General features: G+C 42.3%; 2 protein-coding genes across 2 annotated transcripts in view; one reads left to right on the plus strand and one right to left on the minus strand.

Annotated features, from left to right (window-relative positions):
- LOC140914873 (lysosomal acid lipase/cholesteryl ester hydrolase-like) overlaps positions 1 to 4,196 on the plus strand; it is a 37,050-nt gene extending 32,854 nt beyond the window's left edge. Inside the window, 2 exon segments of the mRNA XM_073353773.1 lie at positions 2,233 to 2,304; positions 3,963 to 4,196. Of these exon segments, the coding sequence (XP_073209874.1) occupies positions 2,233 to 2,304; positions 3,963 to 4,196 (306 nt within the window).
- Positions 4,197 to 4,597: 401 nt separating this feature from the next.
- Positions 4,598 to 24,923, minus strand: ANKRD22 (ankyrin repeat domain 22). The gene is made up of 6 exons (XM_073353774.2): positions 24,663 to 24,923; positions 15,543 to 15,734; positions 14,253 to 14,360; positions 12,966 to 13,043; positions 9,557 to 9,655; positions 4,598 to 8,481 (listed from the first exon to the last, which is right to left on the minus strand). The coding sequence occupies exons 1-6, from the start codon at positions 24,681 to 24,683 to the stop codon at positions 8,404 to 8,406; spliced, it is 576 nt and encodes a 191-aa protein (XP_073209875.1). The 5' UTR covers positions 24,684 to 24,923; the 3' UTR covers positions 4,598 to 8,403.
- Between the last annotated feature and the right edge of the window lie 358 nt (positions 24,924 to 25,281).

Raw genomic sequence — 25,281 nt, forward strand, 5'->3', positions numbered from 1 at the left:
TTTTTGTGCCAAGGTCAGTAATAAAAAGATTAAATAAGATTGGTCCCAAAACCTATCCCTGAGGAACTCCACTAGTAACCTCCTTCCACACCTTTCAGTGTGACCTGTTGTAGTCTCTCCTTTAACCAGTTCCTTATCGACCTTTCAATTTTCATATTGATCCCCATCTTTTCCAATTTAACTAATAATTCCCCATGTGGAATCATATCAAATGCCTTACTGAAATCGAGGTAAATTAGATCGAAATCGAGGTAAATTAGATCCACTGCATTTGTCCAAAAAATCTGTTACCTTCTCAAAGAAGGAGATCAGGTTGGTTTGACACTATCTACCTTTTGTAAAACCATGTTGTATTTTGTTCCGGTTACCATTGACCTCAATGTCCTTAACTACTTTCTCCTTCAAAATTTTTTCCAAGACCTTGCATACTACAGATGTCAAACTAACAGGCCTGTAGTTACCCGGATCACATTTCCCCCCCACCACTTTCTTAAAAATAGGAACTATGTTAGCAATTCTCCAGTCATACAGTACAACCCCTGAGTTTACAGATTCATTAAAATTTTTGCTAATGGGCTTGCAATTTCATGTGCCAGTTCCTTTAATATTCTTGGATGAAGATTATCTGGGCCCCCCAGTTTAGTCCCATTAAGCTGTTCAAATTTGGCTTCTACCTTGGATGTGGTAATATCTACCTCCAAATCCTCCTTCCCATTTGTCGTCCTACCATTTTCCCTAAGCTCCTCATTAGCCTCATTAAAAGACTGAGGCAAAGTATTTGTTTAGCTATTGGGCCATGCCTAGATTATACTTAACCTCCACTCCATCCTCAAGGTTTAGCGGTTCCACTTCTTTTTTCTCTGTTTTCTTCTTATTTATATGGCTATAGAACCTTTTACTATTGGTTTTAATTCCCTTTCCAAGGTCCAACTCTACATAGCTTTTGGCCTTGCTCACTTTATCCCTAAGTGTTCTGCTAAGGTATCTTTCCTTGCTAATCCCTCCCATCTTCCACTCCTTGTAGGCTTTCTGCTTTTTCTTAATCACCTCTCTAAGGTGCTTGCGTATCCAGCTCGATCTACAACTCCTGCCTATGAATTTTTTCCCCTTTCTTGGGATGCAGGCTTCTGACAGTTTCTGCAACTTTGACTTGAAGTAATTCCAAGCCTCCTCCGCCTTTAAATCCAAAAGTTCTTCAGTCCAATCCACTTCCCTTACTAATTCCCTTAATTTTTTAAAGTAAGCTCTTTTGAAATCAAAAACCCTAGTCACAGATCTATTTTTGTTTATCCTTCCATTTAGTTTGAATTGAATTAGCTCATGATCACTCTAACCAAGGTTGTGTCCTACAACTATTGCTTCTATGAGGTCCTCGCTACTCACCAAAACTAAATCTAAAATGGCATCCCCTCTTGTTGGTTCAGCAACTACTTGGTGAAGGAATCCATTTCATTGGGTCATAGTACCTTACTATGTGAGTAGTCTCCTTGATTTCAACTGAGCCCAGAATAGTCAAGCAATTATCACAAATGGCTGGTTCACTACCCTTAGGATAAAAACTGTTTTCCTGCATTCTTTCTAGATTAAGATGCAAAATATGCCCCTCTGTGGGGGACAGCAGCTGTAACTTCCTACATGATTATAGGATGCTTAGAACCAAGGGCCTCTGACCTGGCTAGCCTCTAGGCACTACTCCAATATAAATGTTAATATACCAATTGCATCTAACGACCTGAAAATAGCCAAGACTGGTAAACACAATGGGCCTGATTCTGATCTCACTTACACTGGGTATAAATCTGGAGTAACGGAAGTCAGTGGAGTTACTCCATATTTACATCAATGGTTCAAATTTCTCTCAGGTGTAACAGCTGAAGTCATTGGAGAGACACAAAGGAGCAATCTGGCCTACTGTTTGGTTCCTTAAAGTCCTTCAATTCAGTATTTATAAATACTTACACGGGAAGGAGATTTCTGATAGCAGTTGGCTCTTTAATCTAGTGGACAGAGATGTAATATGATCCAATGGCTGGAAACTGAAGAGAAATACACTTAGGTTAGAAATAAAGTACACATTTCTAAAAGTGTGGGTAGTTAACCACCGGAACAGCGTGAGAGCAGCATTTGGCCCAAAGTTTTAACAGGATGAAAGACGCTGTATTCTGCTCTCTATCCCCTGAGCTATCCAGACTTTCACTATCATTATAACTTTTTATATTATATAATTAATAGGTATTGTATTCAAAGCAATTGCAAGCTTATGACTATGGCTCTAAGGAAAAGAACATGGAAAAATACAATCAGGTAGGTTAACATACTTTTTGTTGAAAAATGCTGTGAGCTTTGAAGAAAAATAAAAAAAAATTGAGGACTGGAAAGCTCAATATTTAGTACTATAAAGGAAAATTTCTATAAGATGTGCCAATGATACCTTACATCAGTGAGGTTAAAAAGTATATATATAAATAGATCGTGTTCGGATAGTTGTGGGTGAAACTGTGGAGAAAGAGGTGATTTCATGCATATATGTGGACATGTCCAATTATTAAGATACGTAACCAAATATTACAAATGGATGGAGATTTATTACCAGATGATCCTTTGATAATTCTCCTGGGACTTTCCAGTGGGAATGGTCACAGGCAAAGGAATGAATCTCTCACCTGATAGTAGCTGCTAGACTATTGACAGTGTCTAATTGGGAAAGGCAAGATGTTTCAAAAAACAAAACAAATCCCGGAGATGAGAGGATTATTGGTATGGAGAAATTAGTGCATCAGGTATGCATACAGCAACACTCAAACATACTACATTCACCCACAAAACACCCATCTGATTTGGCAATTCTTTAATAAATGTAATAGACTTGCTTTGGATTGTTAACAAAGAAGACAGAATTGTCTTTCAGTTGAAGGAAATCCCCAGAAGTCACATGCCCTGAGTTGTGTGAGGAGGTTCATCCTCTAAGGCGGTAATACCCTGCCAGCTAAGAGTGTCTTTTGATGCTATCCTTGCATACTGCATCTTTTGACAGAAAGTGAAGAATCCATTTTGTAACAGCTAGTATTTGTATTTTCAGTGTTTTGTGTGGCTGTGGCAATGATATTTCCTAAATATACCATTTAAAACCAAAGCAATGTAAAGCACGCACCCTTTGCTACCAAAGGTCAATTTAAAAGAGATGTGTGTGTGTATAGCTACAGGGAGGAATGACAATCCTGTGTTTAAGGCATTGATTCAGACTAAGGAGACCCAAATTCTGTTCCTGGCTTTGTCGCCAATTTCCTGTATGATCTTGGGCAATGCACTTAACGTCTCCCTCTACTCCAGTTTCCCATTGGTAAATTGAGATTAATAATAATACTTCCTTGTAGGATTGCTGTGAAGATGAATTCATTAAGGTTTGTGAGGTACTATGAGTACCAAAGAAAAGCCTCTGAATAAAAAAAAGTGGTCTAAAATGTCCCATTTTAATAAGCAATAAGCTGCAACACTCTGGGTTATGGACAAATGGAGCACAAGAAATAAAATGGCTTGTATTTTGCTCAGTGCATCACAGTCCTATAAGATGTGAATAGAATGCTAGGATATATTAAGATGATACAAATATATTTTCTTACAAAATGTGTAACATGAACCAATGTACTTTAACATCTGTATTATAAGCATGGTTATTAATCTTTTGAAATTGATCACTCTAATGTTAAGGTTTACCCCCAATCCAGATATCAAATTGCTGGAGAATTTTCATTCATGTATTATGCAAAAATCCAGGAATAGGGTTGTTGTTGCAATTAACAGGATGAAAAATGGACTAAGAAAGCAGGTTTTATTATTACTATTTTTATTTTAGCAGATTGTGAAAGCAAGATAGTAGGCCTCTGTCTCTTCAGAATTGGTTTGTTAAAAAATTGGTGTAGCTTTACAGGTTTTCATTTCTAATCCATTTCCCTTTTTGCCAGACTACCCCTCCTATATACAAGATAGAAGAACTGAAAATGCCCATTGCTATTTGGAGTGGTGGACATGACTTGTTTGCAGACCCAAAGGATGTGGCCGCATTACTTGGTCAAATTACTAATCTCATTTATCACAAGCATTTTCCTGAATGGGAACATCTAGATTTCACCTGGGGTCTTGATGCAGCTAAGCGCATGTATGTGAAAATCATTGAACTGATGAGGAAGCATCCCTGAAGCCACACAGTGGTTCCTGAGGTTGAATGATTTGATCCTTCTATTGTGCTCAGAAATAAGGATGGTTTTCTTTCCTTAAAGTGATTAATCAGGGGATTAGTAAAGGGCTTTATGGTGACTGACTTGTATTTTCCTACATTTGTCACTCTACTGTATTTTCCAACCTGGTGAATTTCAATAACTAGGGAACTACCTCAGGAAGCTGAGATACATTTCCAAGAGGAAAGGAGTACTTGTGGCACCTTAGAGACTAACCAATTTATTTGAGCATAAGCTTTCGTGAGCTACAGCTCACTTCATCGGATGTTGCATCCGATGAAGTGAGCTGTAGCTCACGAAAGCTTATGCTCAAATAAATTGGTTAGTTTCTAAGGTGCCACAAGTACTCCTTTTCTTTTTGCGAATACAGACTAACACGGCTGTTACTCTGAAACATTTCCAAGAGGAATCTGTTTAAGACCTACAAAAGCAGTCATGTACATACCCCCTGTTATACCACAGGGGATCACTTTGTTTGAAATGTTTTAATCTCTGCCATATAGTCTATGAGTGGGTGATTCATGACATTCATCCAGTTCCAGACAATAACGTTTCTTTCATCACTTTTAAAAAGCATGCTTTTCGTGGGAAGCTTTTAAAGAGATTGTCAAAGTGCTTAGGTCAAAAAACAGTTGACTTTGGTGCTTGAGAATGATTCCCTTCATAGCCTCTGGCCAACTCTCTCAACTTCTCTTTCAAGTTTCCTATTTTCAAAATAGCCTACCTTGTAGGGATGTAGTGAGGATTAATTTGTTAATGTTTGTAAAGAACTTTAGGGATCAAAAGATTACACGTGCTAAGTTTTATTAGCTCATATTGAAAGATTTATTTCAGCTTTCTGGGTATTCATAAATTTTTCCATCCAATCCACATTGTAGCAAGAGTTATGCTAAAAATTCAGATACTCTATTTCCATGAGCAGCTTTGATGTGGTAATTACTAACCAGTAGGCACAAACTGAAATATGGATTACTGTTTAGGCATAGCTAACTACGGGGAGTGAGTTCCTTTAGTCAGTAATGCAGCTGCAAGCAAGCTGTGAGCAGACTCAGCTGTTTACTGCTTTCAAGTGAGTGAAGTTATTGATTCTGTTTTGAGTTCTTTCAGTTAAAAAATTCATATACTTCTGATTTGTTGCCCTGGGTGATTCTTTCAGTGGGTTTAAGGTGCTGAAAAATTAAACTTGTTCCTGCCTGTTCATACTCCTGTCTTAAAAACATTGTAGGGAGGCTGTGGGGCTTTTTATATTATTAACAGCAAGAAACTGGGCGGTTATGGTATGATTAACTTGGAAAACATGTGACAGGTATATAATCAAGGCAATATATTGTGTGTACTTATGCTTTGAGTTATGATTTGTGATTTAAGACATTTTTGCAATTAATAAATAAAAAACTCAATCATCTCCTGGTGTATGTCCCTGGATTAGCTGTGCCTGTATTAAATGTTCAATCTAATATAAGAATGCAAGTTCTCTTACTGTATATCCAATAGTTTCTGGACTGGTGGGGATGAGGAGGGATGTTCTATCAATAGGGGTATCTCAGCCTCAACCAGAGTTAGATGTTTAAAAAAGCCTGGATTACTGTTATGACATTAAACAATTTAATTGTCATTTTATCCTCATGATTTTGAAGCCAATCTCATGCCCCTTTGGGTGTCTAACTTGAGAGTTTTGAACATGCAGAGGTGGCAATAGTGAAAACAACATCCCATAAGTGCGATTTTTAAATGAAATGACTATGGAAAGGGACAGATATTTTTCATTTTAAGATTTTTGTTGGGTGGTTGTTTTTACCAAAGATGAGTGAAGGGGAGGACACACAGAGGATAGGGCAGCCAGAAGTAAAATTAACCCCTCCACATGTATTGCAAACACAGAACAAAATAGTCACAAGCCAAAAAATTATAGCCACGCTTTTTCTTGAATTTTCACCAGACTTCCAAAATAATAGCAAATATCACCTGCTTTTCTTTCTTTCTTTCTTAGAAATGGTATCTGTCTGCCTTTTGGCTGCCTTCTTCACTAGCTCAGCCCCACACCTGTCAGCTCTCATGCAATCATGTTAGGCTGGCAAACATTTTCCTTTCATTTACATTTCTTAGCTGAGGCTTCTAGGCTGCTCTGTGGAAGTTACTTCTCTTAAGCCTCCTAGATGGCTATCATATCAGGTAGGTATGGACAAAATCTGTATTTAGAGCCTCTGCTCATATGATCACTACAAAAGTATTTTCTCCTGCTGATAATAGCTCATCTTAACTAATTAGCCTCTCACAGTTGGTATGGTAACTTCCAACTTATCAGTATGTGTGTGTATATAATATCTTACTATGTGTTCCATTCTATGCATCTGATGAAGTGAGCTGTAGCCCATGAAAGCTTATGCTCTAGTCAATTTGTTAGTCTCTAAGGTGCCACAAATCCTCCTGTTCTTTTTGCGGATACAGACTAAGATGGCTGCTACTCTGAAATCTGCTCCTATAGTAAGGCCCTAACCCATTTTGCTTTGGCCTGCATTTCCAACCTTACTGCATATCACATTCCCCTCTCCAGGCCCCCAGTAATGCCAGCTTTCACTCCTATTATGGTCTCCTCTCCCACTACCACCTTGTTTTTCAAGAATGTCCTTTTTCTTAAATGTCAAACAAAATATGATTCCATGCCCCCACTTGAAGGTATAACAGGTATGGCAGGGGAGGAAAGGGATGTGGAAGAACTCCAGTCTGCCATAGCAATCCTCCACTGATTTTTGATTAAGGATCCTAGGCCATGGTGAAATTTGGAGCTGACCAGGACTAGTATTAAGCACCATTGGCACTGACCCAGACCTGAGAACCAGGGAGCTGTATGCCACCCTGCTCCTCCTGCATTGTCTCTCGCTGGCACAGGAGAGAGGCTGTCCCTTTATTTCTTGACTTGGAAGGATTAGATTTCACTTGTTCATTTTCCCCTTCAAAATGCACTAAAGGGACAAAAATGAGAGTTCTATGTTGTTGCATGTTTGGGGGAGGGACCTTTAAAGGTTCCTTGTGAGATGGATCAGCTACTCCTGCCTCTCCCCCCCCAACAGCTGATTCTGATCAAATGGAGATCAGGTGGCAAAACTTAGTTATTGGGGGAGAGCTGGGGCTATCTATTTAGAGCTGGATGAGCACAGTTGAAAGAGGAGGAGTTTCTCCTCTCTGGGAAACAGCCTGAAAGAAGGCTGAGAAATCGACAGCTGAGAAGACAGGACAGGCTATTGCCCAGGAGAACTAGAGGTAGAAGACCAGATAAGCAGCAGCCTGTCTGAACCTCTGAGTAAGGGGAGGAATGTGCCAGCCCCTGGACAGAGGGGTCATTGGAGAAAGACTATAGTAACTGAGGCATGCATATGAGGGAGAGATGGCCTGCTGACCCCAGCCAGGCTGAAGGTCGGATTGTTTTCTTATGTTTGGTTAGACTTTGATAAAAGACTGAAGCCCTGGGAAAGGGCTGGACTCTAAAGTGGTCTGGCCAGAGGGCCAGGTCACTCTTACAACTAGACTGGGCTGAAGGATAGCATGTGAGACTGAAGTAGAGTTGCTGCATCATTACATCCAGGCATAAGGGGGTGTCCTGGAGTGGCAGCTTTGCTCCACATGTACAGAATGCCTGAAGACTCATGATCTGGCCTGCCATCATTAGTCAAGAATATTTAGAAAGGAAAAGCTTCAGATGTAATATCTTGGGCTTGCAGACCACTGGTGACAACTGTCTTGTGGTCAAATATATCCAGCAATCTATTAAAAAAAATTATAAAATTTAAATACAATTTTTTTCTGAATCTGTTGTGAATCATGTCTTCTATAGTCATCAGATTTCAAATAAAAATTAACTTTTTAAAATTCCCTGCTAGTGTAAGTAAGGGGATAAATTGAAAAAAAAAATATGAAAATTATCTAAATCAACAGAATAAAAATAAGACAACTCCTTCCAGGCATACCACATGGCTATGTATTTTATATGCCGTATGTACTGACTGCATACCAGGAAATATAATACAGTACATGTCTTCAGCAAACATCAAATCTTTTAAAAAACAAAAAAAACAATGCCTCCAGTGCATTCTTGGTACTGTACAACAGGGAGTGCCCAGATAGGCATGAAAAAAAAATCTACTTAACACTCTTATCATCTCATTAAGGACTAGGATGCCTTCTTTAACACACATTCAATGTTGGTGAACTTTAATCTTCTCGCTATATCCAGTGGAGACTCCCCATTCTGAAAGAAATAGACAAAACATGTTGTGATAATAGTCATGGAAGCAGGTACTTGAGTGTGAGTATGTCTATATTGCAACCAGAGGAGGGGGTGCAGCATGTGTAGAAACATGTGAGGTAGTGTTAATCTATTTAGCACCAATCCCAGGAGTAGTGAAGCTGTATCAGCACAGACTTTGGTACAGATTAGTTCTCTGACTAAATACCCAGAGTCCAGAGCAGCCTCAGGTCTGTACTGATGCAGCTTTGTTGCTATTGGTACTCCCACTAACTAGATTAAAGCTAGCTTGGGTATGTCTACGTGGGCTGCAATCACATCTCGGACTGCAGTGCAGACATACCTGAGAGCCTCATTGGGCAGATCAGCCAGTTTGTGTTTATCTGTATGGTTTGTATTGCCTGATCCAGACCAATAAGAATCCCCAGCACTAAAAGATGTCTCAATTAACTGAGTCTGATCCTGCTCCCTGTCAGTCAGTGGGTCAGGGTCTTTATTTCAATCACATCAAAATCCATTCTGTTAATCAACATGGCTGATGTCAGAAGTCGGGGTCGAAGCAATAGTAAATGAAGGAACTGCAGTGTTGTCAAGGTTCTTTCATGTCTCTGGTATGTAGTGAGGAAATTAGTTCTTTCCTTTGACATTTGATTAGAGGTGGATGAGCCTCCTTTGGGAAAGGAAGTTGCCAATTCAGCCCCTTGCACAATAGGTTTTGCCAGTGTAAGGCTCCCATCAGCCCTGGGGAGGACACCCACATATCTCATTCCACCAGGGGGCCTGCAACCAGCCATCATAACTGGAAGTGGGTAGTGCTGGACTGACAGGGGCATGGGCATGGCGAAGACCCCTAGGAGATGCATTGATTCAATACATCCCCCAAGTAGCCTGCACAGCTCCAACCATGCGCTATTTACAGTTTAATGCTGCTCTCCCCCCAGGAAGGCAGTGGGGCAAATATTTCTTTCTTCTTCACCAGAAGTGAATCCACTCTTGGGGAGCATTCTCCTGTGCCAGCCACCTGATTTCTGGAAGCTTAGCAGCGCAATGCTCACAGACACAGCTATTATCTCCTTACCTTATTCTTTATAGAAGGGTCTGCATGGGCTTCAAGTAGTAGAGGGACAACGGACTGATTTTTCATTTCACAGGCATAGTGAAGGGCTGTGTTACCAGACTGAAAGTAAACAGAATCCAGGTAGAGTTTACTTTTACCACGCTTGAAGCAGAAATTTTAGACAGACATTTATCTTTTGTTTCATCAGCCCACCTGCCAATGGTACTTGGATGTTGGAAGTTGTTTTGTGTGTTTCTTGAAAAAGGATGATATGTAGCCATATGTGATACAGGGCAGAAGGCACTTAAAATGTGATGGAGTGACAAGATTGATTGTTTTACTGTTACCAGAGATGGGTCTAAGCCACAAAACAACAATCTAGATACAGGGCCCAGACATCAGTCTCCGCAAAGCTTGAGAATATAGAGATTGAGGGATCTGGTTCAGGCTGCATTGCTATCCTAAAGCACATCTACCTACAAACCAGGCTGCACAACCCTCCCTCCCCTACCCCCAGCGTAGTACAACTCCTCATCCTCCCCACAACCCCCTAATGCAGAGCAATGCCTAACTGTGTACAGCTTTGCTACAGCAAAGCTTACGCTGCATGCTAGTAAACATAGCTAGGCAGTAGCCGAGGTAGAGGAGAATCACTTCATGTTTGTGTCCAGTCCTGTGAATTTAGGAAGTTGTGGTTGGTGGGGTTTTTTTTTTTTAAACTATTTCTGTATTTAGGAAATTTTAACAGTTTTACAAATCCTAGCCCTGTAAATATCAAGACACAATACAATAATCATTACAACAATTAGAGAAACATTACACAGTAGTCATTGGATCTCTCTATTTAACAGGGCATTACCATGTTACAGAGTGAGAATCTTTACCCCTGATATGCCATTTCTGTGATTTTTACTAAATTGAGTGGTCATACACTTAACAGACCAGGTATGTCTATCAAATATGAAAATTCAAAAAAATTGGACAGGTATGTTGGTTTTTTCCAGGTGAATGTATTATCTAGACATGTTTACTAGCATCCAAAGTAAGCTTCACAGATTTTAAAAAACTGAGTTGTACAACATGCTGGAAGACCATTCTGGGACCGGTTCTGTTCAATATCTTCATCAATGATTTAGATAATGGCATAGAGAGTACATTTATAAAGTTTGCGGGCGATACTAAGCTGATAGGGATTGCAAGTGCTTTCGAGGATAGGATTATAATTCAAAATGATCTAGGCAAACTGAAGAAATGGTCTGAAGTAAATAGGATGAAATTCAATAAGGACAAATACAAAGTACTCCACTTAGGAAGGAACAATCAGTTGCACACACACACAAAATGGGAAATGACTGCCTAGGAAGGAGTACTGCAGAAAGGGATCTGGGGGTCATAGTGGACCACAAGCTAAATATGAGTCAACAGTGTTACACTGTTGCAAAAAAGTGAACATAATTCTGGGATGTATTAGCAGGAGTGTTGTAAGCAAGACATGAGAAGTAATTTCTTCTGCTCTACTCTGTGCTGATTAGGCCTCAACTGGAGTATTGTGTCGAGTTCCGGGCACCACATTTCAGGAAAGATGTGGAGAAATTGGAGAAAGTTCAGAGAAGAGCAACAAAAATGATTAAAGGTCTAGAAAACATGAGCTATGAGGGAAGATTGAAAAAATTCGGTTTGTTTAGTATGGCAAAGAGAAGACTGAGGGGGACATAACAGTTTTCAAGTACTGTACATAAAAGGTTGTTACAAGGAGGAGGGAGAAAAATTGTTGTTCTTTACCTTTGAGGATAGGACAAGAAGCAATGGGCTTACATTGCAGCAAGAGAGGTTTAGGTTGGACATTAGGAAAAATTTCCTAACTGTCAGGGTGGTTAAGCCCTGAAATAATTTGCCCGGGGAGGTTGTGGAATCTCCATCATTGGAGATTTTTAAGAGCAGGTTAGACAAACACCTGTCAGGGATAGTCTAGATAATACTTAATCCTGCCATAAGTGCAGGGGACTGGACTAGATGATCTCTTGAGGTCCCTTCCAGTCCTGTGATTCTATAATGATGCAGTTGCAATGCATTAGCTTATGACCATGTTTCCCTCTAAAGGCTGGCCTCAGTGACTATAGCATCTGCTTCCTTAGCTCATTACACAAGAGAAATTATTCCATTCTTGTGAGAGAAGAAGAATAGAGAAGAGAGAGGAATAGAGAAGCATGCCTGCTCCTGCCATACCACATCAGCTTTCGTATAATAGTTAGAGAAGCACCTGGGATTCCCTAGCAAGTAGCCTATGGCCACAATTGAATGTCAAGACCTTTCCTAGACATTATCAATAACTAAGGCTTATGGGACACTATCTGCTCATGCCTTAGTGTTACAGAAACTGGCTGAAGAAAGAGATGGAGCTTTCCCCCCTCTCCTGCTCTATGTGGAGGAAAGAGAAAGAGATTATTTACTGCACCCAGAGACCCTGATGGATGTAGGTGTATACCAGGTAGTCTCTAGATGAGACCAGGAGGGAGAAGGAGCCACCCAGTGCCCTCTGAAGACTAAGAGGTTGTAGGGATCAAATTATCCCCCTCCTCCAGAACAAAAAAATGGCAAAATTGGAGTGCCCTTGACCCATAAACTGCACCAGACCAGGTCCATGGATGTTTGTGAAGCCAGGTTGACAGTTCATGTGTAGGACTAGAACCTGAACCTACCCTGACTTTGGATGGATAAAGGGTTCTAGGCCAGCTGTTCATACAGTCGCTCATACCACGACATCACTCAGAATAGTCACAAAGTCTAACCACCCCCAACCTAGGGAGTCAGCTCCTTTCTGGTGCAGTCCACACCTACTGGCAAACTTGATAGTCCCAATTCTACACACACAGAATCCTTCCATCACCTCTGCTGAATTAAAGCATGTTCACTCCACTGAAGGATGATGGGTGACTGAACTCAGGTTTGTTTCCTTTGCCATTTGCACTCCTTTAAGGGTGTTGTGGCAATGTAACACTTCATCATTCCCCAGCATTTGACTAAGACTCTACCACAGCAATAAAGAGGCTGACAGTCAAATGTCACACACCAGGGTAAGGGGAGTGTGTCTAACATTTCACATCTGTTTTAGATGCTGTGTCTGGAGCAATAGTGATTAAGACTCTAGAGGCAAGAACAATAATTGAGTTGAATAAAAGCCAATCTGAGCTGCAAAGGGGGAGAAAATTGTGTACTTTAGAAAATTTCACCCTAAAATTCAAGGGACAACAGTGAGCCACAGTGACAGACAAGCTTAACATATCAAAACAACCTTTTACAGGTTGCTCTTCCCCTGAAGCATCACACTATTTCTAGTAGCTTCTGAAAGGTACTTTTTCTAAATTAACTAAATGAATGTTGTATACACCACACCAGTGAGTGACCTCTGTGGCTGTACAAACCCACTTACATCGTCTGTAGCATTAACATCTGTGCCAGCTCGAAGTAACATCTTGATTAGGTTTTCATTCTGTTTAGTTTTTGATACCTGTTAAACACATAGGAAGAAGTCCAACCCAGTTGGAACGTTAATTCAGCTAACACATGTTACTAAGCAGATTTGGGCTAGCTATGGGTATTCTACTCAAAACAATGGAAATGCCCTATTTGTGCAGTACACTTACACGTGACACTACTATCTCAGCAGTATGTCAGTTATATTCAGAGCCAAATCCTGAGGTCCTTATACACTTTTACAGTTCTTACTCAGTCCTTAATTTGAATGCAATGCAGGATTATTTTGTGTATATTCATAACTCTGGATGAGCTACAGTACAGGGTCCTGCTTGTGATAGGTAGGTATCACCGGCTGGCTGGCCCTTTAAGGGGAGTCAAGCCCAGCCTTGCCTGTCATGATCAACTACCCTCCCAGTTGACCCTGACTGACTAGGGATCAGATGGGCCTGTTCAATTATTAGATCCAACTGGGACGGGGTCATGAGAGGCTTACAAGAGGTCAGAGAAGTCAATCAAGAGTGGAGTGGTCTGGGAGACTCTAGGAAAATAGTCCTTGGAGTTGCTACTTAATAGAGACCAGAGGAGAAGTAAAGAGAGAGAGATGCCTTCTCCCCTCTTACTCCCAACAGAGGGCCTGAGGTAAGCCTATAAGCTGTAGAAGCCATGTAGGGAGGCTGGGGAGTCAGTCTGCCTATAGGATGTCCTCAGCAGGAGCAGAACTAAGGACCCTGTACCAAAGATATAAGATATACCATATAGGAAGGCAGAGTGGGAGGTCCTGTGTTTCCTTGTGAACTTGATTAATAAACCCATATTCCAAGAAGGAATATTACTTGATATGTGAAAGCCCACATCAGAGTTATTGGAGAGTCTAAGAAGGAGACAGTGAAACAGTAGCAGTAGAATGCTGTGATGCTTTTAGTAAGGCAAGTAATTCGACACTTGCATGCCTGAGGTGGTCTGAAATGGCTTCCTTCCTGTGGCTTGGCCTTGCGTGTATGCGGCATGTGAGGTCATGCTGTGCAGAGGATACTTTTTTGTTCCACAGTGTATGGTGGGGAGCTGAATGGAATTGGCCTGCAGGCTGCCACTTGGGTCAGGGTTTTTGTGACTTCTGGGACATGTGTTATATGCCTTGTGTACACAGATGGTATGCCACTGCTAGGAAGCCAGTGTACCTACAGTGGGTCTCAGGATGGAAAAATGTAAGGTAAGTCTTCCTAGTTTAGTTTGTACTCACCATGATAAGATAGCCAATAAGCAGAACAGGCATTAGGATGATAATAAGCAGGTAGTCAAGGAAACTAAACCGTTTTCTCACAGCATAATGCAAACATGTGCGATCTTTCTAAACAGGGAAGAAACATCTGATTAGCATTAGATGCACAATTATTCCCCTTGTGAATGTCACAGCTTTCTGACTCGTTATATCTGGAGCATTTCTTTTTCATTAATGTTGAAACAGGACACGGGTATCTTGCTCAACTGAGTGAAATACATTTCAGTTGCACAAAGCCACAGTCCCTGAGCTTCACAGGGGCACAGTGTGCATGGGACTGGGGTCTGAAATTGATGTCTCCAGTCCTGGGCCAGGTTAGGGGGAGCATGGGGGAAGAGTGCACTGCAGTTCCCATGTGGCTGTTACTGTAGCCTGTGGGGGAAGAATAGCAAGAATAGCCCCCATTTTTAAGTGTGCCATTAATTGTTAATCTGTGTCATTAGAGATCCCATTGGCTCTCCCCTAGTCACAGGGGGTAATGGGGTAGCTGTGGAGTGAGACTGTGGAGGAGGAGGTAGGAGGGGTTTGGAATAAGCAGCCAAACAGAGCTGCTGCAGAGGCAGGGAGAGCTCCCCATGCCCTCAGAAGGCAAAGAAGCTTCTGGATGGGGTGGGGGAGAGCAGTAAGAGCCTGGCAGTTCTGCTCCCTCTTCCTCGCCTGTGAAAAATGTATTGGTCTGCTCCTCCTCTGTAATGCTGCAACAGCAGGCCTGGGAAGGGAGAGAAGAGAGCTCCCTTGGAATTGCCATCCCTCCTGACCTGCGGGGGGAGAGAGACACAGACAGACATACACACAAAAGTCCCCGGATTTGCCCTCCTGCCAGGCCTGGGAGGGTGTGAAGAGCCTCCAAAGCTACAGATGTTGAGTGGGGAGCAAGGCGGGTGAAGAACTGTGGTGTGGCTGGAGTTGATGGGCAGGCTGAGTCACAACATTAATTGCTATGAGGCTACAATGACCAAAAAATCCAGTTTCTCATTTGCTGTCCCATATGCTCTAGGGGGTGAGTGAGTTCAAAACTCTGGAGACCGCTTAAAAAGAACCAATTAAAAATCACAATTTTGGGGTCAATCTCATGGCTCTTTTTTAGGTCTGACTTGGGGGTTTTTTTGGTTTTTTTTTGTTGTTTTTTTTTAAACTTTTGGGGTTGGCAATACTACAATCATTTTCTTCCACTCCCTAAATGCAAAATGTAATCAGATGTCATTAATGAAAAGAGGGGAAATCCTGGGACACTTGGCTATTGCCATTCACCTTGTTTCTGATGTTCACATCTGCGTTCCATTTCAAAAGGAAACTGACTATTCTGTTGTGTCCCTGTCTGCACGCACAGATTAGGGGGGTGTCTCCCCCAAAGCTGTCTTGAATGTTCAAATAATTGCTGTCCTCTTCCAGCAGCAGTTGAATTTGATTGAAGTCATTATCATAAGCTGCCTGGCAAATGGGCTGAGGAAAGGAGGGGAGGAAATGTTAGTGACCCAGGCATTATAGGCCTGAGCCTCAGAGGAGCCAAGTACTTCCCACTAGGTGAAGTGAGAGTCCTGTTAGCTCCCTTTCAAGCAGATGTGAGGTCCCTCAATTCCCACCTTCTGGGAAGCGCTCGGCACTTCACAGGCTCAGGCCCCATGAAAAGAAAGAAAGATTAAGGTATAACTCCAAGGTGGGCAAACTGTGGCCTGCGGGCCACATCTGGCCCATGGGACCATCCTGTCTGGCCCTTGAGCTCCTGGCCAGGGAGACTAACCCCTGGCCTCTCCCCTGCAGCCTCAGCTCGCCCTGCTGCCAGCGCTCTGGGCGGCGGGGCTGCAAGCTCCTGCCAGGCAGTGCAGCTGCGAGAGCCGCTAGGGGTGTAATGTGTTAAATTGCTCCCCATAGGAATGTGCTACTTATGAAGCGCCAGGACTGGCAGCTGTAAGTACACGGTAAGTAGCACATTCTTACAGGGAACAATTTAATATACTACACCTGGGTAGGGAAGGCTCTGCCTCCCCAGACAGCCTGGCCCTGCCCCCTATCTGTCCCTCCCACTCCCCGCCCCCTGACTGTCCCCCTCTGAACCCCCAACCCATCCAACCCCCCCCCAGCTCCTTGTCCCCTGACACCCAACCCCTATCCAACCCCCTCTACCCCCTAACTGCCCCAACCCCTATCCACACCCCTGCCCTCTGACAGGTCCCGTGGGACTCCCATGCCTATCCAACCCCCCTTGTTCCCCATCCCCTGACTGCCCCCCGGGACCCTCTGCCCCTTATCAAACACCGCCCCGTGGTGATCTGATGCTTGCAGTGCTATGGTGTCTGTGTGGGCAATCCAGGAAAAAGGGGGTGAAATGATTTGTCTGCAATTGCTTTCATAGAGGGAGGGAGGGAGGGGTGACTGACATCATTTACCCAGAACCAGCTGCGATAATGTTTTTGCCCCATCAGGCAATGGGAGCTCAACCCAGAATTCCAGTGGGCAGCGGAGACTGCGGGAACTGTGGGATAGCTACCCACAGTGCACCACTCTGAAAGTTGACGCTAGCCACGGTACTGTGGAAGCGCTCCGCCGACTTAATGCGCTTAGTGGGGACACACACAATCGACTGTATAAAATCGCTGCCTAAAAATCGACTTCTATAAAATTGACCTAATTTTGTAGTGTAGATATACCCTAATAGTTCAATCTTGAAAAATGCTGCACCCCAATCCACTAACCCACCTAAACAGGTGCTTACTTTCACATACAGTGAGTAATCCCATTGATCAGAACTCTTGAGTAAGAAGGCACAGTTTTTACACAGTAACTCTTCAGAATAGAGCCACACTTCAGGTTAAAATAGAAACTTTTTAAAAAAGAAAACAAGAAAGGATCACTTCACTTCTGCAAATATGGGTCAAGAAGCTTAAATACAAGTAACACAATTTCTTGTCAGGATATATTGGACTTTTCTTTTAGCAATCCCAATACAATGAATCAACCTGAATGCTGGTATTGAAATGGTACAAAGTGCACTAGGGAACTTTCAGTGTGCTCCAGCAGGTCTAATGGAACAATTAGTGTGCAACACATTAGTGTGCTTCAGAAATCATAACCCTGCAGCATGCATTGCTGCTCTGTGAAGACTTTCCCTGAGAGTACCTAATCTGTGTAGTCCAGAAAAGAGCGGGTCCGAGGTAGGAATTTTCCCAACATCCTTAACCGTGAAGACTTACGTAGAAAAGTCATTTAGTTTCTCAGCAATGTCCTTGTCTTCCTTAACTGCTCCCTTTATTCAATTGATCCAGTGGACATAGAAGTTCTGTCACAACCTTCTTCCGCCTGATCTACTTAAAGAATCTTTTTACCCCTTTTTCTGTCTGCTCTTCAAAATCCTTTTAGGCCCTTCTAATTTCCCTACTAATATTGCCTACTCTAGTTTATGCTACTGTTTATTGCCTTCACTAGGGTCAGATTTAGAAAGATTTCAAAAAGAAAAGGAGTACTTGTGGCACCTTAGAGACCAACCAATTTATTTGAGCATGAGCTTTCGTGAGCTACAGCTCACTTCATGGGATTTCAGTTGGTCTCAAATAGTCTTTCAAAACTTGGCATTTAGCCATAATGTTTTATTCCTTGCTTGCCCTGTTCCTTTTTTTTCAGCAGTTTAACCTGCCTTCTAAGGCTCTATTGTTTTCGTAAGCAGCATCCATGCCACCTCTAGGGATTTTATTTCCTTTACATTTAACTTTATTGCTTCTTTGACTAACATTCTCCTTTTAGTGAAATCTTCCTTTCTAAAGTTGGCCCTTTTTGGTACCCTACCTCCTCTTAGACGCTGAACCTAATTGTGTCATGGCCACTATTATTTAGTGGCTTAACTACTGTCACTTCTTGAATTAGCTCCTGTGTGTTGTTTAAGACTTGCTCAGGACTACATTTTCCTCTTGAATGCTCAAGAGCTAGCTGTCCTAAAAAAATCGTGACTTATAGAGAGTGTTTTTTGCAGACACTGTCCTGTTGTGCCATTTGACTAGTTTAAAACTGGGTGATTGAAGTCCCTCATTTAGAAGAGGACAAATGAGATAAAAGTGACAAATGTATGACTGGGACTTAAACCAAAAAAAGGGGGCTGGTTGGGTTAGAGTGCAGGCTCTGAGGGTCAGGACATGTTCCTGGTACTCTTGCCTGATACCATGTTGCTACATAAAACACCTCAGGCTTATTTAAGGTCCACTTCTACTTTGTCTCGGACCTTGTAAATTTCAGCTGTGGCTGTTTATAGAAAAAGGGTGGAGAGTGCCCTAGATAAGGTATACCACGAGGAAGTAATTTCCCTTGAGTAGGGAGGTCTGTACTGTGACTGATATGACAATATCCTGAACAAATCTTATGGCAATAAGATTAGCATTACTGAAGTAAATTCAATGGTTTTGGGGTCCACTGTATTAAAAAGGCAATTGTTTGTTATTGTGAGATTGTATGTAATGTCAGGTATGCGAACTCTGATTATCAGCCCTTTGAAGCCACCCCCGGAGAGGATTCTACGTACTAGTTCGAACTGGATTCTCCAGGGACCAATGGACAAAGGATTTGTGCATCATTAGCCTGGTTTTAAAAAGCCTTGGGGCTTTCTTCCTGATCCAGCAAATGGACAGGACCTCTGGTTCAAGGAGGGTCCCAATTGTTAGGGAGGAGTTGGAGGGACTGACCCTACGGAGGGACTGACCCTACTGAGGCCCCAAAAGACACTGTTCTTGTTCTGAACGGAAGCTGTGATGAACTTGGAACCATAAAGAAACCACTTGTGTGAGGTTTTGAAGGACAGCTCCTGTCACAGCCCATGTTAGGATTGAGGTAATCTCTGGTAAGCTTATTTGTATGAGTATAATTTTGTTGTTTTTCTCTGTTGTGCTTTTACCTTAAGAATAAAATACGCTTGCACAGGAAGTGTATGTGGTTATGAGCAGTTACACTTAATGCTTTGAAGAGAAAGTTCACCAGCCTTCTTAGGCAGAGTCTCTTGCTGAGAACAACACCATGAAGGCAGGGAACTGTTCAGCCTGGAGATATCCCAGTCAAATGGGAGAGAGATGCATGTCTCCAAGAGAGGTGATGGCCAGGGAGCCATCTCAGAAATTGCAAGTGACCGATCTTAAGGTTGTATCTTGTCCTCCATTGACAGGAGAAGGAGGGGAAAAAAATCAAGGAGCAGGGGAAACTGCAAACTATTCAAGACTAATAACAGCTAACGGCAGATATTAGAGCCTTAAAGGAAAAGCTAGGGACTTAGCAGACAGTTTCATCCTCTTACACCTAGAAGAGTACTCTGCTTTAGGGTTGAGGCACAGTAGTTGAACAGTGTGATAAACCTTGTATTACTGCTGCTCTCGAGAAATGACTTCAGTCTCCTGGGTTGTTGGTATGATGACTCTTGGCAGGACTAAATTAAGATGACCTTATACAGGCACAAGGCCACAATCACCGCTCTGGGGGAATGCCTGTCTGTCTTGCAAAGAAGAGCAGTGACTAGTGGTGGGGATAATTTCCAGGAAGCTTTAGGAAAACTCCACTGATCTGCATGACCAGAGTACCGAGTTGTAGGTTCAAATCACAGAATTCAAAAGACAACTGGCTGATCGAAAGAGGAACTACAAGCCACTTTGGTGAAGGTGGAAAAGGAAGCACCCCAGAAGAACGCGACCCAGAAGGTAATCAGTAAGATGGAATCTCAGGTCACTGAACTTCAGAGAGACTTGGAGCTAGATTCACAAAAACTTAAATGTGGTGGCACTCAGTGTTGCCATGCCTAACTTTTAGGGTCCTGGAAATATCACTGGGATTCACAAAGCCTAGGTTAAGCTCCCTATACAGTGAATGGGGAGAGACCCACACCTCATAATGGGATTCACAAAAGCCAGCACACTATATAGCTTGCCTAAGCTAGCCAATGGGAGATGCCAAGCCAAGGGGTATGCTAAGCCTGTGCCTCCCCGCACTGGGGAATCTCAGCTGCAAACCCTGTCTTAATGTTAAGCACCTACACCATTTTAACACAAAGCAAGAAAGGGGGCACCTCCCTCATAATTTTTAGCCCAGTGATTAGGATGGTGATACTTCCCCCAGCTATACTGTGTAAACTTGCCTATAGGGGCCTGATCCAGTAGGCCAGATCTGAGCATTCAGACTGTACTGGATCCTATGGGCAATTTCGGCAAAGGAATGCCTGTCTTTCCTCCCAGCTTGTGCATCATTCTGGGCTTAAGTATCCAGGTGCCTGATGTAGGGCACATGATCAGAGGCAGAAATATAAGCACCTAGGGAATTTTCACTGCGAACATTTGCTTACTGAGTTTAGAGGCCTGCAGAGTTCAGGATCATCTGAGCAGGGGTTTTGTGAATCCCAATCGGATCTGATTATGGGATTTAGGCCTAAAGTGGCAGTTAGTTTCCTAAATTCTTTTGTGAATATAGCCTTTGGAGTCTGAGCGGCCGGGAACAAACCAGAAACCCAGGAGCTGGGGGCTGAGGGGAGAGTTGGAGGTACTGAAAACATCCACAAGACATACTAGACTCCACTGTTACACAACAGGAGCTCAGATCAAAGCAGGTTCTGAAGAAGACCCTGGATAATGAAGCAGAGGCATTTACAAGCTGCGACCCAGAGAAGGAGCTGGGTTGTACTTCAGACAATCCCTCTGTCCCTCTCCTTAAGATAGGTGTCCCCGAGCTCTCTTCCTTGGAGCTGAAGCTGTAACTTAGGCCAGTTTCCCCTCCAGCTGGTCCTTTTTCCCCCAATCAATGCTGTCACCCTCAGCTTAGGAGGGTTCAGCAGGCAGATCATCTTCTAAGGGAAGAGACAGAATATATAGTAGTCTTCCCAGAGCTTGCCCAATTGGTTGGGAGCGAGGGGTACCCTGCCCACCCACACTCTACTAGGCTCCTAGTCCCAGGCTCTCAAAGAAGCAGTAGCCTGGATTTTCTCCAAGCCTTAACTAGCCTCTGGGACCATAGTCCACTCTCCCAACATCTACTTCTGCCTTCTCTAGGCCTTCATCCACTCTAAAAAGTCCCAGAACTTAAAGGGGGACACCACAGAACTGATGTTGACTGACCCTTGCATCTAACAGAGGCAAGAAAGGAGAAAGTGCTTTTCTCTAAAATAGCAGAAGTCCTTACACAAGGACATGGTATTTGATCCAGATGCATGTTTGGGAGGGGTCCCTGTGTGTGGTTGTAGGGAACAGGCCACTTTGTAGAACGCTGCCTGCCCTTGATTCTATGGGGTCTGCAGTGAGTTGTAAAACTTCCTTCCATTTGTTGTGGAAACCTGTAAGGGTAGTGCAGAGGCAGACAATGGTCAGCACAGATCCTGCCCCAGTAACAGGAATAATCTAAAAAGGGGAGCATGGATCCTCAAGAGCTTGATCCAAAGGCCATTGAAGTCAGCGGGAGTCCCTCCATGGACTTACTGGGTATTGCATCAAGCTCTCAACAAATTGAACTTCTCTAACCAAAATACTGATGACAGTAAGACAGATTTTGTTCATCAGTCTTAAAGCATTTGGTTAGATCAGAATGTGGTAGTCATGGAGCTGATCTCTAACGTATGAATACTGGATTTTTATCTGGTTATTGGGATGTTTACTGCATGAATGTATCTGCTTAGTCTAATAGGGTGCTGTCTGGTAAAAACAAGCAGGAAGCAAAAAAAAAATGGCTGCAGATAAGCTAGCCCTTGGCAAACACTTGGGGGTTGTTCTGAGACAATACCATTACAAGAAACAGGCCTGAAACAATAGTCCTTTAGATCTCCTATCAGTTTAAAAATGGACTGTCTCTGAAAGGAGGAGGTAGTTGTTGGGCAGGTGTTCTGGCAACCCATATGTGTGCACGTACCTTCCAGGGGTGTCTGAAGAAAGTTAGTCCTGCACAGGTTACCATCACACGTAAGAATGTGCCTGTAGACATGTTTGTTTTAAATTCCCCCCCCCCCATTCTTTGTTCCTACTGTGATCAATAAGTACACTGATTTAAGAAGGTTGATCTGATGACTGTATATACCACTAGTCACAGACTCCTGACGGGAAAAGTCACAGGTGCTGAGCTCAGTTGTGCTTGCTGGGTAAGCACAGTTGATGCACAGGGTACTGTATCCCAGAGTGTCATCTAACAGAGAGAACTTCCCCTGGGCTGGAAAGGGCATGAGGCCTGTCAAGGTTCCTTCCCCAATCTGAACTCTAGGGTACAGATGTTGGGACCTGCATGAAAGACCCCCTAAGCTTATTCTTACTAGCTTAGGTTAAAAACTTCCTCAAGGTACAAACTTTGCCTTGTCCTTGAACCCTATGCTGCCACCACCAAGCGTGGTGAACAAAGAACGGGGAAAGAGCCCACTTGGAGAAGTCTTCCCCCCAAGCCCTACACCCCCTTTCCTGGGGAAGGCTTGATAAAAATCCTCACCAATTTGCATAGGTGAACACAGACCCAAACCCTTGGATCTTAGGAACACTGAAAAAGCAATCAGGTTCTTAAAAGAAGAATTTTAATTAAAGAAAAAGTAAAAGAATCACCTCTGTGAAATCAGGATGGTAAATACCTTACAGGGTAATCAGATTCAAAACACAGAGAATTCCTCTAGGCAAAACCTTAAGTTACAAAAAGACACAAAAACAGGAATAGACATTCCATTCAGCATAGCTATTTTACCAGCCATTAAACAAAAGAAATCTAACACATTTCTAGCTAGATTACTTACTAACTTTTTACAGGAGTTCTGAGCTGCATTCCTGCTCTGTTCCTGGCAAAAGCATCACACAGACAGACAGACAGACCCTTTGTTTCCCCCCGCTTTGAAAGTATCTTGTCTCCTCACTGGTCATTTTGATCAGGTGCCAGCGAGGTTATCTTAGCTTCGTAACCTTTTACAGGTGAAAGGGTTTTGCCTCTGGCCAGGCGGGATTTTTATAGTTCTGTATACAGAAAGGTGGTTACCCTTCCCTTTATCTTTATGACAAGGCCTGACACCTGAGGAAAAGGCAATGAGGCCTGTACTCACAGAGGGGACAACAATGCAGCTAGTCTTGTAACTGTGACCCAGAGTACAGATAACTACAGTCTCTCAAAATTGCATGGGGGTTTTTATGAAATAGTCTTACATTTCCATTTGCTCTTATAAAATGGAGTCCCTTCCCACAAAGCATAGATACTCTGTTTCAGAAACTCCATTGCATTAATTTATGCCTTGAAATCTAACTCAAGTTGACACACCTATTCTACAAATTAGGTGTGAATCAATGTTGAAGAGAACAATTGGAAAATAAAACAATTATTTACACCATTTCTGAAAAATCGGTCAGCATCCCAACTGTCCAGAAACTATAACTTGTCACTCATTTACATCACTGTTCATTTATATTAGTCATGTAGGAGCCCTACTTTCCAAAGAAAATTACTGCCTAAAAATACATTCTACTGGAAAAATAACTAATGAATTTAGTTGTTTACTAAAAAGTATGAAAGAAATGTTGACAGTAATTACACTGACTCTGCTCTAATTAAACCTCTTAAACTTTCAGTTTTTGATGTAAAAAGCCTGAGAAAGTTCTGTCAGAGTAGTAAAGACTTTAAAAGGAAGTTGTTGTAAATATCTGTCTACAGCTTTGAAGTGGAATGAAGTCCAACCAGTTAGTTGGCTTATGAACACGTGCAACTGAACTATATATAAATTAAAGTGCCTCATTCCCTTTCATTTGAAATAGCACTTTACTTTTTTAAATGAAAACTTTATTGCTTTTCCATATGTTAGTTTAGTTTTTGAGAGGCATGTACGTTCTATGCTATATCCAGCAGGAGAAACCTATCCGTTGTAATCAGAGTCTAGGGAGCAAAGGAGAGATTCAGCTCCTTGTCTGTAATTATGGAAAGCATTTGGCCATACATTTTATACAGCACTCTTGCTAAAATCAAGGCACCCCCTTCCTCCCCACCGCTGTCTCCCCATTACTGACGCTAAGATGTGGGTGGGAATGAGGAGAGAACTCTCTTCCATTCAGTAAAGAGAAATGGCCACTGGATTTGGCCCTTAAGGCAATAGTTTGGCTTGGTTTTAACACAGTTGGTAAAGTGGCCACTCAGTGGCATTGCCTAACATGTCAAACAGAACCCCAAACTGCTTCGCTCTGAATGCAGAGCTGTAGCATACTCTTAACTTAGCTAACACCTTCTTCTCTGAAAATGAAACAACCCATGTAATGTAGGTATTTGTACAAAAAGTACCCTTATACACTTCTAAAATATTATACTTTAGACAAGATGGGGTTTTCAATTCCTAATGTAAGCCTGTCAAGGAAATCTAAATCTCTTCTATATAGATCTTCTACAGTTTCACATACCTCATAAGAAATGACCACATACCTCTGAATAAAGTATCCCCATGACTGTTCTTGCCTGAAGTCCCGCGTAGCTCACTTGACCAGCAGATTTTCTTGACTTTCAGTTGCTCTTGAGTTTACTTAAAGTTGATTAAAATTTAATCTCAAGAGTCCTTTAGCAGAGTGATTTGAGCCATGAACAATGTATCTGAGCCTTTCCAAAGCTACACTTGTTGTAAGTGCTTTCCTAATCAGGGAGTATGAAATGATGCCGTTTTCAAAAGCCCAACCCAGTGAGGTAAACATGAGTGTGGGTTTTATTGCAAGGCTGACACAAGTAGTACAAGTTACAACAGCTAGACTTATTTTGCAATAGCAGGTTCTCTTAAAGGAAAAGGTTAAACTAGCCACAGGGGAGAAGACAAATTGCACAAGAAAATGAATGAAGAAATGTGAGACTTCTAAAAGAAGAATTTACAGAACTAGGTGTTAGATTATCACCCAAATAGTAAAAAATGGGACCCTAAAATATAACAGCTGTGACTGCAGAAAATGAGATTAAACTAGCAAGAGTGGTGTTAACATTCCCATAGAAAGGTAAATGCAGATTTGCTTTATCAGATAAATATGCTTCCTTTAGTACACAATCACAGAAATCAGAA

This window comes from Lepidochelys kempii, chromosome 7 (genome assembly GCF_965140285.1).
Source record: "Lepidochelys kempii isolate rLepKem1 chromosome 7, rLepKem1.hap1, whole genome shotgun sequence".
Taxonomy (NCBI): Eukaryota; Metazoa; Chordata; order Testudines; family Cheloniidae; genus Lepidochelys; species Lepidochelys kempii.

Bases quoted from the DNA above. Each gene is read 5' to 3' on its own strand.
- ANKRD22 (XM_073353774.2), bottom strand. From the start codon at position 24,683: ATGGGGATACTTTATTCAGAG. The intron at 15,735-24,662 runs GTATGTGGTCAT...TCCTTTCCTCAG, and splicing joins TGGGGATACTTTATTCAGAG to CCCATTTGCCAGGCAGCTTA. The intron at 8,482-9,556 runs GTAAGGAGATAA...TATTTCTTTCAG, and splicing joins ACCCTTCTATAAAGAATAAG to AATGGGGAGTCTCCACTGGA.